This window comes from Tamandua tetradactyla, chromosome 12 (genome assembly GCF_023851605.1).
Source record: "Tamandua tetradactyla isolate mTamTet1 chromosome 12, mTamTet1.pri, whole genome shotgun sequence".
NCBI classification, from domain to species: Eukaryota; Metazoa; Chordata; class Mammalia; order Pilosa; family Myrmecophagidae; genus Tamandua; species Tamandua tetradactyla.
Window position 1 is genome coordinate 26,688,925 of NC_135338.1, and position 14,373 is coordinate 26,703,297.

At 52.0% G+C, this 14,373-nt stretch overlaps 1 protein-coding gene and 1 long non-coding RNA gene across 8 annotated transcripts in view; one reads left to right on the forward strand and one right to left on the reverse strand.

The window, feature by feature from the left end:
- The window catches only part of ACTN1 (actinin alpha 1), a 94,605-nt gene that overhangs the window by 54,160 nt on the left and 26,072 nt on the right, over window positions 1-14,373 (reverse strand). The window contains exon 1 of one of the 6 annotated variants that reach the window (XM_077122822.1): window positions 6,938-7,039. The exons of the other annotated variants lie outside the window; for them this stretch is intronic. Coding sequence (XP_076978937.1) covers window positions 6,938-6,982 — 45 coding nt within the window. The 5' untranslated portion in view covers window positions 6,983-7,039. Of the gene's footprint in view, window positions 1-6,937; window positions 7,040-14,373 lie in introns of those variants that run through there. 6 annotated transcript variants of the gene reach the window in all.
- The window catches only part of LOC143651916 (uncharacterized), a 39,302-nt gene continuing 31,931 nt past the window's right edge, over window positions 7,003-14,373 (forward strand). For both annotated transcript variants that reach the window (XR_013160331.1, XR_013160330.1), the window contains exon 1: window positions 7,003-7,266. This is a non-coding gene — a long non-coding RNA (uncharacterized LOC143651916). The remainder of the gene's footprint in view (window positions 7,267-14,373) is intronic.

A 14,373-nucleotide genomic window follows, 5' to 3' on the forward strand; every position in this document is an offset into this window, starting at 1 on the left:
ATGATCCCCATGAGGAAGCAAGGTCTGTCCTCTTACCTCCTGGCCAATGAGAGGCCACCACCTCCCACACCCCCTTCTGATCAGCTCCCCCCAACCGCAGCAATGTCCAGTCATCTCAAGGCTCTGTCGGTTTTGTAATCCTGGACTAGTTACTGGCCTCACCATGCCCCAGTTATCCTCATCAGTAAAATGGAGATAAAAATGAGTCTCTATTCCATAGGCTGCTGTGACGAGGGTTATGTGAGCTAACAGAAAGGGCTTAGCCCAGTGCTGCACAGACTAAATGCTCACGAGATGTCCAAAGCCAACCGTGTTCCAGGACCCCACGAAGGCTCTTGTCACAGTAAAAAGGCCCACTGGTAGGAAACCAATCTCAAAGGCAGGCCCTGGACCCTTGCCCTCTTGGCTGATGTCAATGAACTGATCTAGTTCAGCTAATGGGCCCATATGCAGGCTGCAGTGACAACTGGGGATGGGGAGTTGGGGTGCACTGGTCTTTGTGTGTATGCAGCACTGGAGCCAGGCCTGAACCCTGAGCTTCCAGTGTAGGTGGCCTGGTCGACGCCTCCCCAGGGGAGTGGCTCTTTCCCCAGGGCATTTGCTTAAACAAAGGTTATGCTCCTTGCAGTGACACTCCGTTCTGGGTGGCCAGTGGGAGACCAGCCCTCTCCCAGTACCCTCCTGAAGTCATCCCTGCCTGTGACACCTCCCCCACGTCTGGAATCCAAGTCTGGCCCTTGCAGGTCTGACAGCACACAGAGCGGCCCACACATTCCTTCCCCAAAGAAGGAAAAGGCACCCAAAAGTGAGGTCATTTGGTTTTTCTGGCACGACGTCTAGAGCTATGGGTCACTCAATCCCACAGAGAGCTTCCCCAGATGACAAGGATTTGGCCCTGCCTGATACTCATAAAATAAGGGGTGGGGGGTGGGGGAGGCAGCTCTGTGGTCTGGGAGACTCGAGCTCCTAACTTGGCTCCTCTGGGTAATTGAGGCAGGACCCTGGACAAGTCACGTTACAGCTCAAAGCCTCCAGGGCCTTATCTGTGAAATGGGAGTGATCGAATCCTTCTCTTCTGGGAGTGAAGTAAGAATTACATACAGGGCCCCAGCACAGTGCTTGACTTATGGTGAAGGCTCAAAAAATAAAATAAAACAAAACACAATTTGCTCCCTTCCTCTCTGCGAGGTCATTTATTTCTGCTTTCTGAATGTGCTCTGCTCACTGGGAAAGATAAGTCTGCGCAGATTCCAAGCCCCTGTTGGAGCTTCCTCTCCAATTTGCAAGAAAAAAGGAGATACAACTAGGACAAAGAGGGCTCCCAGGTCTCCTCTCTGTGCCCTTTTCCCAGCCCTCCAAAAAAAATAACCTTGCAGACAAGAACTTCTGCTCTACGCTGTCTCACAGGCCACCCCTGGCCATCCCAGCCTTCTCGAGATACGGCCTTCGGTGCAGCACCCGGGCACACAGACAGCCACTGTCACATCCTTGCAGGCAGCTGGGGCATCAGCTCAATCAAGTGCTTTCAGTGACTTGGGGAGCCTGAAAGGAGGCCCCAGGCCCAATGAGGCCCCAGGCCCAATGAGAACACTGCACCTCTCTGATAGAATAGTTCAGGGCAGTGGTTCTCAGACTCAAAGGTGCTCAGAAATCCCCTGGAGAGCTTGTCAAAACTGATCGGCCGGGTCCCACCACCAGAGTTTCTAATTCAACAGGTCTAGGGCAAGCAGGGAAATTGCATTTCTAACAAGTGTCCAGGTGACAGTGATGCTGCTGGTCCAAAGACCACACCCTGAGGCCACCAGCTACGTGGTTAGAGGACAGGTTTGGGCACAGAAGACTGGGGTTCAAACTGGATCTGCAATTTGAGAGCTGAGCAAGTTCTCAGACATTTTGAGCCTCAGTTTCCTCAACTGTAATACAGGGCTAATATCTTTCACTGGGCTGCGAAGAAGAGGTTTCAACAAGGTAATACATGCAAAAAAGTCTAGCACATAGAGTAGTAAATAATAGTAGCATCTAGAGTTCATTATTAAAGTGCAAGAAAGAAGAGAGAAAGGGAAAAGAAAAGATGGGAAAGGAGTGAGACATAGGAATGATTCCAGGGCCCATGGAATTTGCCCTTGTTTACTAACTGGTGCCCAGGAAGCATTGGAGGGATATGGGGGTCATTGATGCCCATTTTATTCCTGAGTCCGAGCTGGCATGCTCCAGCAGGCACTGCACCCCAGCTCTCCGGGGCTCCAGAAGCCCTGACCCCATCAATAGGACCTCGGGATGGGTCTGACCCGGACTCCAACCCAATGCCATGATGCTCCCCACCTCCTTCCTGTGGGATGCCACCCCGCAGCCACAGGACCTCACTCCAAACGCAGGTGGAAGGAAGCATGGCCTCCCAAGGGAAAGCTCAATGCTCCAGGGAACCCAGAACCCTGAGTTTGCCAGAGATGCCCACACCCTGGTGAGCCCAAGAGCCCAGAGTCCAGCTACTGTGGAAGTGCCATAGGCCACAAGGGCTGAAGCTGTTTTAGTGATTTGCACCAGGGGAAATACCCTAAGGAGTAGAAAATTCCCTATAGGGGACTAAGGCATCAACAGGCTGAATCTATATCTGCCGCTACCAGGGATCTTTTTGCAGAGGATCATAAAGATTATCAACTATGACAGCGATTATTCCATGCCCAAGCGGAAGTTGGCGTGGAAAAGCCAAGTGGAGGAAGAGAAAAAGAGGCTTGACACTTCAACAGTTCCTCTTCAGTCGCATACTATAAAACAGTCATTTATCCCTTTACAACCAACAGAATGGCAAACACACGTAGAAAGCTGATTGTGCCAAATAGTGGTGGGGTTCAGAGATCCAGAAGCCCTGTTGCCTGGTTAGGAAGAGGGTGTGGCCTGTACAGCTATTGTGGAGAGGAGTCCAGCACTTCACCATGAAATTCAATGTGCACCCACCCTACGACCCAGCAATTCACCTCCCAGAGAAATTCCCACCCAGGGTGAGATACGCTGGGTGAATACTGAGATGTACTGGAGAGTGTTGCTCTTCACTGCATTATTTGTGTTGCGAGTGAAGGGATGAGTGGGACAACCTGGGTGTCCCTCGCAGGAAGGGTAACAGGGTAAAATGTGATGATGTACAGTGGCCTTGCATGGACCAACGATGCGAGTGGGCTGTGAACTGGGGGGGGCCTCATCAACTCAATCCCCTTCACCAAAGGTCCAGGAAAATAAGTTTCATCTCCAGAAACAGAAGAAACCGACATCACACATGCCAGCACAATAAAAAAGCGGCACAGAACTCCAAACAATCTTTGAGGCGCTGTAGGCAGCCTGTGGGCAAAGGAAAGCCCCAGCCAGGCCCGAGGCGATGTGGTCCTAGGCGGGGACAGCCCTCAGGCCTGCCCACCAGGCTCGTCAGAAGTCTGGGGCCTCAGCTGCCCTGCACAACAGGCTGCTGGCTTGGCCTGGCCAGCCTGGCTGCAGGAACAGGGAAGCAAAGCAATCAGCAGCAGGGAGCAGGAGGCTGGGCAATAGGAATGTGTCTGTGGAAACTTCCACGTTTCCGGAAGGGTGGGAAGAGATGCAGCTGCAGGAAAATGTGACCGGGACCCTCCACCTCTGCTGGGAATCCCAGGGGGCCTCTACATGGGGCACAGCATGGAGCTTCTGTTTGTGGGTAAGGGCGCCCACAGCCCTCCTCCATGATAAATCGATCCATGGGGTTTTTTTTATCTTGGAACTTGTGCAGGAGGAGGGGACGGCAGAGAGCAGGGGCAGCCCAAGGAGAGCTTGCCGCCTCCGCAGTGTTACCTCATTCGAGAGAAAAGCACAAGTGTTACGCACTTGACTTAAAGACAGGGACACTGAAACCAAAGTGGACCTCTCTGAGCCCCAAGGGGAAGGGAGGAAATAGTGAATCTGATCCTGGAGTTGCTCAAAGAGGTTGGCTATTATCATCACCACTCAGAGAGTGCTCACGCCGGGACTGTAGTTGCACCCCATCTCAGCAAACCTCATTCAACAAGCCCATGTCACAGACAGGGAAACTGAGGGCCAGAGGCACTAAGCAACCTTTCCATAGCCACACAGTAGTAGGAGGCAGACCTAAGTTATGAAGGGGGTCTCGAGGACATGAACACCTGAGCCCTTCCCACTGTGCTGGGACAGACTCTCCTGGGCAAATCTCTGCTCAGATGGGAGTTAGCGAGGAACCAGCCAGCATCACCTGTCCCAGTGTGTCCAGCTCAGTCTGCCCCGCCTTCTTGCACAGTCCCAGGTCTAGAACCATGCAGGGGTCTGTTCATGGCAAGGCTGGGAAAAGGGCAGCTCAACACACAGCTCCACAGCCTCTGGGCCCCAGCTCCCAGAAACTCACTAAACTGGGAATCTCCTCCAGCCCTCGTGCACAGGACAAAGCCTTGGACCCTGTGGCTTCTAGAAGATGCAAAACGGGCCAGGCATTTTTCTTCTAAGTTGCAGTTTTGGGGAGGTGGCATGAGAGTTTGAATGCCTGTCTCTTTTGGCTTTCTAAACACAAAGCCCATTGAGAAGCCATGAATAACGAAAGGGGTGGCCAAGTCGGGTCGTTTGTATGCCAGACTGTGGGCAGCCAGCTTGTTTGGGCTCGGATTGGCCCCATGTCAGCAGCCTCCCTCACGGCAAGCTGCTGCAGATTCTCTTGACTTGTCTCAGGTTCCAGGTTTCCTCTGCCAGCGAGCTGGCACCAGACTCATTCATTTATTCATTCATGCATGCATTCATTCCTTCAGTAAACATTTATCCAACACTGACCAGGTATCAGGCATTGGGGTTACATCACCGGCAAATAAAGACAGACCCTGTCCACATGGAACATTTAGTCTAATAGGGGAAATAAACGTCAATCAGCGGATCCTATAAATGAGCATTTGTTTGCAAACACGGCACTAAAGTACACACAGGAAAAGTCCCAGAAGGTGTGAGACAAAAATGGGCTCACACCTGGCCCAGGGTATATGTGTGCCTGGCATCTGCCCCAAGGAAACCACTGAATTTCTAAGCCTGAGAGATGCTGATTAGATGAAGCATTTGTAAATACGAAGGGGGACCATATAAATTATTTACCAAACTGGGGCACTTGAAAATGGTAACAGGTGCTATAATTATATTGGGACAACAGGTGCAGACCTGAGGTACAGTCACTCTATGCGTGCGGTGGGGGGAGCTCAGGGGCCGTGCCACAAAGGCCCCAGTGAGAAGGGAATAAGGGCTGTTCAAAGAACTCAAAAATGGTCCTAGGGGCTGGTGCAGAGAGAAGAGGAAAGGACAGCAAGAGGCTCAGGTCAAAGGACACCCAGGAGCAGGGGATGCCTGAGGCATGCCTGATTATTTCTCCTAAGAACAATGGAAGCCACTGAAGAGGATTTGCTGGACTGCAGCTGAGGGTGGGGTGGTCCGGGTCGGGTGCAGAGTGCCAGGTGTGGGGCTGGGGTGTTGGTGAACTTAACTCCGCCTGCATCTTGGAAAGAGACTTCTGATTGCGGTGTGAGGACCAGATTGGAGGTAGACAAGCCTGTCAGCAAGACCAGGAAGGAGACAAAGTTAGCTCAGAGCAGGGCATGGTGGTGGAGACAGAAGTGGGTGGATCTGAGAGCTACTCAGGAGTGAGAACGAGGGAGAGATCAGAGGTCATGCCTTGGTTTCTGACCTGAGCCAAGGGATGGATGAGTGGATAGAAAAAGAAGTCATTCACTGAAACACAGCTTTCCACTCCACACAGTCCTGTCTGCCCAAAACACCTCCAGTGGCTCACCACGGTTCACAAGGGAGGGTCCAAAGTCCTTGGCTGGACCATCTAACCTGAAGGTCAGAGCAGAAGGACTTTCGGAGCTCAGGACGCCTTCCCAGGCCATTGTCCCAAGGGCTCCACCAGGATGAACTCCATGGATCCTCCTGGCCACCCTATGATGTAAGTACAGTCATTAATCCCATTTCACACATGAGGAAACTGAGGCACAGAGAAGCTCACAGTCACCCAAGGTCACACCAAACAGTAAGCGGAGGAGCCAGCAGTACAACCAGGCATGGGCAGTCTGGGACTGGGGAGACTTGTTCCCCCTTGTCCCTCCTCTCTCCCGAGGCTCCTGAGGCTGAGCAGGGGTCAGTGGGCACCAGCTACACTCCTGCAACTGCCCGGGGCAGGGTTCTATCCACCCCCAGACTGCTGGACAGAGCCACCTCATCCTGGACCAATCGAGTCACATTCTGGGGGTGAGGCCAAGCAGAGGCAGTTTTTTAAATCCCCAGGTGATTTTAAAGAGCCATCAAGGTGGACAACCACAGCCTTAGGACCCTCTCTAATGGAGCAATGTCAAGCTTTCCCAGCCACCCGAAGCATCTCCACCAACATCTAGGAGAAGATCAGGTTGAAATGATCATTAAAAGCCTCTTGAGAGTAAACTAGAAACAGGAAGTGTAGAGAGGGTCTAAAAGGGTTTTTCTCTAATAGTCTAGGACAGCCCTGGGAATGGGGAAGCAGGCGAGGCAGCGGGCCCCTCTGCCCAGAGTGGCCGGCCAACCCCAGCAATACCCGCTCCTCGCTTCCCGTACACTCTGCCACTTTCCCACAGCTGAGCCAGCCCTGCTTGAGTTTCTAGAAGGCTTCCCAGACCTAACGAGCAAGGAGCAGTGGATGCTACGTACCCACATGTCCTGGGACTAAAGTCGTGCCTTCCTAACCTTATATCCAACACCAGTTGATTCTCACTGGTGAGAAGTGATTCTCACTTCTTCTGAGAAGAAGCCCAAGGCCAGCTGCACGCACGTAGTCCATGACTTTCAGAAGGTAAAACTGGGTGAGTGTCCCCGGTGGGGTTCAGGACCGGTTCCTCCCGGCCCCGGGCAGCAGAAGGGGGCCCCATTTCCCCTCTCCGCCACTGCAGTCTGCGTGACTCACCTCCTTCCTGTCACTCCACGTCTCCCCATCTCCCCACTTTTCCATGCTTCAGTAGAATGTTTGCAGGCACAGTGAGCGCGTAGCCCTGGGAGATCTGAGTTCCAATTCTGGTTCCACCCCCAGAATGCCGAGGGGCCCCACGTCGGTCCCTTAGAGGCTCACAGTCTCACCTGGGAAGTCAGCCATCCCCGCCTGGGTTCAGTGGGCTGCTGTGATGATCAAACGACACAGCCCCTGCGAGAGCACTGAGGGAAGCAGTGCTCCCCAAACCGCCTGATTACGAGAGACATTAAGAATACAGATTTCGAAAGTCAAGGGTAAGGGTTATGGTATGTATAATCTTTTTTTCTGTTATCGTTTTATTTCTTTTCTGAATTGATGTCAATGTTCTAAGAAATGATGAATATGCAGCTATGTAATGATATTGAGAATTACTGATTATATATAGAATGGAATGATTAAAAAAAAAATACAGATTTCTGGGCGGGCCACGGTGGCTCAGCAGGTAAGAGTGCTTGCCTGCCATGCCAGAGGACCCGGGTTCCATTCCCGGTGCCTGCCCATGCAAAAAAAAAAGAAGAAAAAAGAATACAGATTTCTCGCCTGCCATGCCAGAGACCCAAGTTTGATTCCTGGTGCCTGCCCATGCAAAAAAAAAGAAAAAAGAATACAGATTCCTCTTACTCCCCAGCCTGGCCTCTCGCTCCGGTTCAGAAGTTCTGGGGGTAGAGCCCAAGGCTCCATAGCTTTAACAAGTACTCCAGGTGAATCCTATAATCAGGCAAGTTTGGGCAACTGCAGGCTAGAGAAAGGCACAGGAAGTCTTTATTGCCTTCTGTGCAGAGAAGGGAAAGAAGGGCAAGGAAGAATCATAGCCTCCTCCACACATCCACTAATGACAACTGCCACCACTTAAGGAGCCCAGGAGGTGCAGAAACTATCGGAGTCGCTTACGTCCATCATCTCGTTTAGTCCTGGCAACAGCCCTGCAAGGTAGATCGTCTTGTTTTACAGACAAAGAAACTGAGCCTCAGAATAAAAACCTGCCCAAGGATACAGGAAGTGAGATGGCAGCTTCCCTCCTCCCCAGGGCTGCTGGGCGCTCCTTCCAATGCCTCCCCACCGCGTGAGATCCGCTCTCCCATTGGAAGCCCAGGCAGCAACAGGCAGCTCAAAAGCAGGACTCGCTCTCCTCTTCCCTTCCCCTAGCCCAGACACAGTCACACCATGCTGCAGGGGAGAGGGGATTTCTACTGCATGGAGATGGAGGCTACTTTCTGTCCCCAAACATCAGGGAAATGGGGACTCTAGAGGCTATAATCTCAAAGGGGAGGTAGGACACACTGACGAACACAGTCCTACGGCAAGCCAGGGTAGGAGGGAGTTCTGAACCGAAACGTCCGGTGCTGGAGAGCACGATTCCTAGAGGTCCGGCAGGAAGGGTCACTGTGTCTGGGCTCAGAGAACACGTCACATCTGGAACGAAGCCCAAGGGACCCTTCTCTCTCACACCCCGCCCCTCATAATCCCATAATGCCGGCCCCACTCCAGAGTTCAGTGACTCCCATTTCCCTGGGGAGGAAACAATTTCCTGCTGCAGAGGAAGCTGCCGCCACCCAGCCAGACAGCTTCGCACAGCCCCTTCCTCCCCTCATCCAGCCTCTCCAGGGGAACTCGGCTTGGGACCAGCCAAGTACAGGGAAGGCACCCTGGGCACCACGAGGCCCTGCCTTCCTGCACAGTCCTCCCCCAGGCTCAGCTGGCATGGACCCCTCTCCCACTTGGGGTGAGCACTAGCTGGCATTTATTGACAATTTACTAAGCACTTTACACTGATTCTCACATTTACTCTTTACAACAAATTTAAGAGGTAGTTGTCTTTTTTTTTTTTTTTTTTGATCCCATTTTAGAGATGGTAAAACTGAGGTTCGGGGGATTAAGTGAACCAACCAGCAAATAGCAGAGCAAAACCAAAGCCCAGGAGTTCCCTAATACCCAATACCAAATTCTTTCCTCTCTGCGTGTGTGCTTTTCTCTGAGCACCTACTAATTACAGAGTTCTAGATCCACCCGGAGCGGGCCACAAGAATGAACAAGAAATAGCCCAGCTCTCGGGGAACTACCATCTAGCTGACACACTCCACACACTGCCAACAAGGTACGTGTCCCTGAGCGGCACCGACAGGGCACCCAAGAGGGAATGATGCACAGAGGCCTGCGGGGATGTCAGCAGCGCTTCCTGGAGAGCTGCAGTGGTGAGCAGGCAGAGGCCGGTCTGCTCCGCACAGGGCCATGGCGCATGGCAGCCAGCCATCGGGAACAGCAGCTTCTGGCGAGGCAGGACTCAGACAAGGACATGCTGGGATCTGTTAGCAAGAACAGACAAGAATCGCTCCAAAGGAAACTAGGAAGTTTTGCATTAGTGTCTGTAACTCACTGGCCAAAAATCTATCACACACCATCCCTCCGGGGGAGCCTCTGGACGAGAAACAGCCTTTGGACAGGAAGGACTGGGGGGCAGGGCAGGGCAAATGTGGAGAGTGGGGCCAGCAACTCGGCTGTCCCTGGGCTCCCCCCTCCCCAGGATACCCTGAGTCTGCTGCAGGAGGAGGGTGGGGAGCGGGGAGGGCCAGGGATCTGGCCCCAAAAGGCCCTTCTCTGCCAGAAGATGCTGAAGCTTCTCATTGACTTAGCGGCTCCAGACAGAGCTGTGCCACAGCCAGCCCGCCCACCTCTGAGACAGCTACTGTGGCAGGCCCAGCCAGGGACCCAGCCCAGGGAAGAGGGAGATGTCCAGGGCCCTCTGCTGACCTGTCAGCCCTGCTTGGGGCTCCTAAAATCCTTGAGCAGCACACCTAGTAAATACATCAAACATACACTATTTATAGATAAATATGTAAAGAGGAAAATCTTGTATAGGGCATAGAAAAACAACACTGTCACTTGTGATGAGTTGGATTGGGGTGGGCAATAAACATTTGATACTTTCCATACCTGCTTTCTTTCTTTTCTTTCTTTTTTTTTAAATCCTGAGCATGCCTTATTTTTATAAAAAGAAAAAGAAATGGAAGATGGTAAAACAGAAATGTATTGTGACTCATGAGGGTGCTTTAGAACTTCCTGTTAGAATGGGGCAGGATGACCCCGTGGCCCAGAGATTGGGCTCCTCTCCTTGCCTCCTGCCCTGCCGAGAAGGAGGGGAACCAGTACCCTAAAAATCACAAAGGTGGGCTTGGGTGGCGGCCCAGCTGTACAGCACAGGAGCCTTTCCATGCCCTCCGCCCGAGGCGAAAACCAGTTTCTGCAGAAGGGAAGTATCTCCCAAGGCTGGAGGCCATGGGTGACTGATGCGCACCTCCCCGCCCTGACTCTGGATGACTAGCTTTGCTTTCCCAGGAAGTGAACCAGCCTGCCCTCTTTTTCCCTTTCTAGGAAGGCACAGGCGGATGACTGGGCCCAATCCCTGCCCCACAGGCCCAGCCTTTTTACCCAGACTGCTCTGGCGAAATCACCCCACCATCCGCCACCTCAGGGGAAGAGGAAGCAGAGCGAGATGAGCGAGAAAAGGAATGGCTCACCCTCCTGAGGGAGGAACAGCACGTCGGGACGGAGGCCCAACGGACGAGAGGGGCCTTGCCTCTTTCTACCCTCAATTCCCAAATGGCAGGAATGCATGAAAGCTCTGGAACCCAGCACATTGGGGCACTGGCTGATGAAGCTGTAAAGCCTTGCCTCAGTTTCCTCACCTGTAACTCAAATGGAATATTTGATTGTCTAAGGCACCCTGCAGCGAAACTCTAAGCTTTCTAAGAGTGGGTGATGTGCTGAGATGGAAAAGGGCTGGTGAAACAGGACGCTTGGAACGAGAACCTCGTGAACAGGTATCTATGTCTGGCACCCCCCACCCCCCACCCCAATCCCAGAAGCAGTGGTCTAACTGGAACACCACCATGCCCACCCCCCACCCAGTGTCCATTCACTCAATATTTTCTAAGCTCTTACTCCATGCCAGGGACCGTGCTCCTGCTGGGAAACAGCAGTGAACAAGCCATGCCGGAAGGCACTCAGTCTAGGGAGCTTTTCTGCTGAGTCTCAAGACCCGAAAGCCAGCCCTGTGAGGCGGCAGCATGTGGAAGGCTAACACCGACATCAAGGCAGAAGCGAAAACCAGACAGTGTCACGGAAAGAGCACCGAACCAGACTCAAGAGTCAGGAGAGCTGGGTTTGCATCCCGAGGCTGCCGCTGATTTGCTGTGTGTTCTTGGACAGGCTTCTTCAGCCCCCTGGGCCTCCAAGAGGCAACTGGATTTGGCCTCTGCTGGACCTTCTGGTTCTGAGGCTGCACCCCTCAGTCCTGAAGGGGACGTGGGGAGGGAGGCCGTCGGGTTGGCGCGAGGCCTTTGGCGGTCGCTTTCCACGGGCTCCTTAGATCCGGCAGCAACGCTGACCTCTCTGGGTCCCTGCAGACTCCACACAGCCTGAGCTGACAGCCCAGCCAACTCCGGGGAGTTCCAGCTCACAAGGAATAGAGCCTCGGCCTGGCAAGCTCCAGCTGCCGGCAGCTGTTTGAAGGCAAACGTTCTGCTTTAACTTCAGGGATAAAAATGGATGCTGCACTTTTCTCAAAGTTGGAACTGTTTTGCTTGGGACAGGGTCAAAAGACAAGAAGGAGGTATATGCATTGTCCCTGCGCCACACTCCCCAGTGGGGGAAAGCGGGGTCCCTCCCTCCCCAGTCTCTGCCGGACTTTAACCGTAAACACGGCCCTTTTCTGCAAGGAAGGGCTTAACACAAACCAGATGTGGTAGGGACTCCCCTACCCCCCTCCCCAGCCCTAAAATTAAATGTTCAGTGCTTCCTCCACCAAAAATTCACTTGCAAGCTGAGTCTTAAAGGGCCAGTGCCTCCGGTTCTCACCCTCACACACTTTCAATCACATCCCAGTTTAAACAAAATGTCAAAAGTCCCCCAAATGGAAAGGGTGGATGGGGTGGCCCCCCAGGAGCACCTGACACCTATGCAGGACAGGGGCAGACTTAAAAGGAGGGGTCACCAAAGGAGAAGAAAGGCTGATCCCCCCACCACCCGCGCTGCCACCGGCCTCAAAGCGCCACCTTCTGAGACGTGGCTTCGTAGGTCTGCGGGTTTACCACCGGGCACGGTGATGGGAGCTGGCCTACACACCACCCCTGTCCCCAGGGGCTCTGGAGATTCCTGGACTTCAGTTTCCAGTCTCTAGAAACAATGGGGTGAATAACGGACATCTCATTTAACTCCATCTTACTCAAAGCTGTGATGAACTGAACAGAATCCATTTTACACGAACTAGACTCGGCTGGTCTCTTCAGGCTCCCCTGGGGCCAGGCTGGTCGCTTCCCTGTCCTAAAAGCTCGCCTGGTCCCAAAGAGCCTTCCTTCATCCCCAGCTGAAGGCCTGGATCACCTCATCCTCCCCCCAGGGCTACTCCACAGCCCCCACTACCCCCCACCCCCAGTCCCAAAATCAAGTTCTAATCCCAGGTACCCATAAATGTAACCTTATTTGGAAATAGGGTCTCTGAAGATGGAATCAGTTAAATGAAGTCATAAAAATTACAACGAGGTCATACAGGGGTAGGGTGGGCCCTTAATCCAATACAGCCAGTGTCCTCAGAAGAGAACAGAGACAGGCAAAGGAGAGAATGCCATGTGACCATGGAATCAGAGAATAAAGTGCTGTAGCTGCAAACCAAAGAATGCCAAGGATGCCTGACAAACACCAGAAGCTGGGAGAGGCAAGGAAGGATTCTCCCCTACAGATTTCAGAGGGGGCAGGGCCCTGTTGACACAGGCTTGATCTCAGGCTTCCAGCCTCCAGAACAGTGAGACGCTAATTTCCTGTTGCTTTAAGCCACCTAATCTTTTGTGCTTGTTACAGCAATCCTAAGAAATAAAAACATCAGGTACATCTTGTTTCCCCAGCAAAGGAACACATCCTCTGCCTGCCCTTTAGTTCAAACAACCATATCTTATACCATCTGTGTGCTCCACGGGGCCTGGCAGTGCAGAACACACATGGAAATATGCTCAGGTTGGATGATGAGATGTCCTTGAGCTGCTGTTACTCAAGAAAAGGGGCAGGTGAGAGCAGAAAAATATTTGAAGAGGGATAGGGCTTCAGCTGGAAATTCCCTGTCTTGCTATAAAATTTAAAATGTATATATATATTTTTAAAAGAAATTTAATTTTACAACCTTAACGTAACTATTTTCGTTATTGCATATTATCTTCCTCATTTACACTGCTTTTACAGCTGTGGCCAATTGTGATGTACTCACTATTTAATGTTCTCTTATGTCTTGAACCATCTATTGAATATTTCGTTCCTATATAATCTTCCTAATTACCATTTTAAAGGTTGAAAAAACATTCCACCACCACCATGATGGGTTGTGAAATTCTTCCCCTAATGTTAGCGAGACATGAAAGGTTCTAGTCCCAGTTTTGCTCTTCTAGATAGCACACAGAGGATATTTTTAAGAATTTCTTTGTTTCAGTTGGATGGCTTCCTTAGGACAATCTTGGGGGTGGAATTACCAGGCCAAAGGGTATGAACATTTCATGGCTTTTGCTATATAAAGGAACTGTGATGTTAGCACAGAGGCTGCACCGATCTCCAACATCATTGGAAATCAGTGTCCACTCCCCTTACTGGGTCAGAATGTTTTCCTTTTAAGTAGGACTCACCTGCCTGTGGATGAGACAATATCTTCCTCTCAGAGCCCTCCAGGCCTCCAGGTTCAACCACGTAAACCTGCTGGAGATCCTTTTCCTAAATTTTAGTTCTGAGTCCCACCTCCTCCATTCCAATCCTTCTTATAATCTTAGTCCCTCTTTCAGGGCTCCCCTAATGCCTTTCTTACCAAACTGAATTCCCTCTCCTCCCAGGTCTTGGCCTCCCCTACTCCTGAGCTCCTGGCCTCATTTTGCACTCTGGGCCCCACTGTGCCACATCACCCCTGAGAAGCTCCCACCTAAAAGAGAAGCAGAGAGAGCATTTTTTGACCTATAGCTCCCACAGTGAATCCTACAGGTGTGCCATCTTTAGGGGACTGCCAGTTAAATCAAGTCCTCTAGGCCTTCAGACCTCCTGTTGCCTGGGCCCTGTTTCACGGGGCCATTTGAGTCTACACCAGCAAAAAGTTCCACTGCTGGCAGACCCCTGGGCTGAAACGATCCAGTATCATGACAAGGAGGTATTCAGAATCTCAAGCCAACCTAAACCCCTGGTGTCATGCCATTTGGATAAAAACTAGAACTGGACAAAGGCCACAGTAAAATTTGGCTCAAATAAGACTAGAGGGTCAGAGGTCACTAAGGTGGGACAGGGAGGCAGAGCAGGGTGAGGCAGGAAACAGAATGCTGAAAAGCCCTCTCTCCACAGGAAACCAAACAACA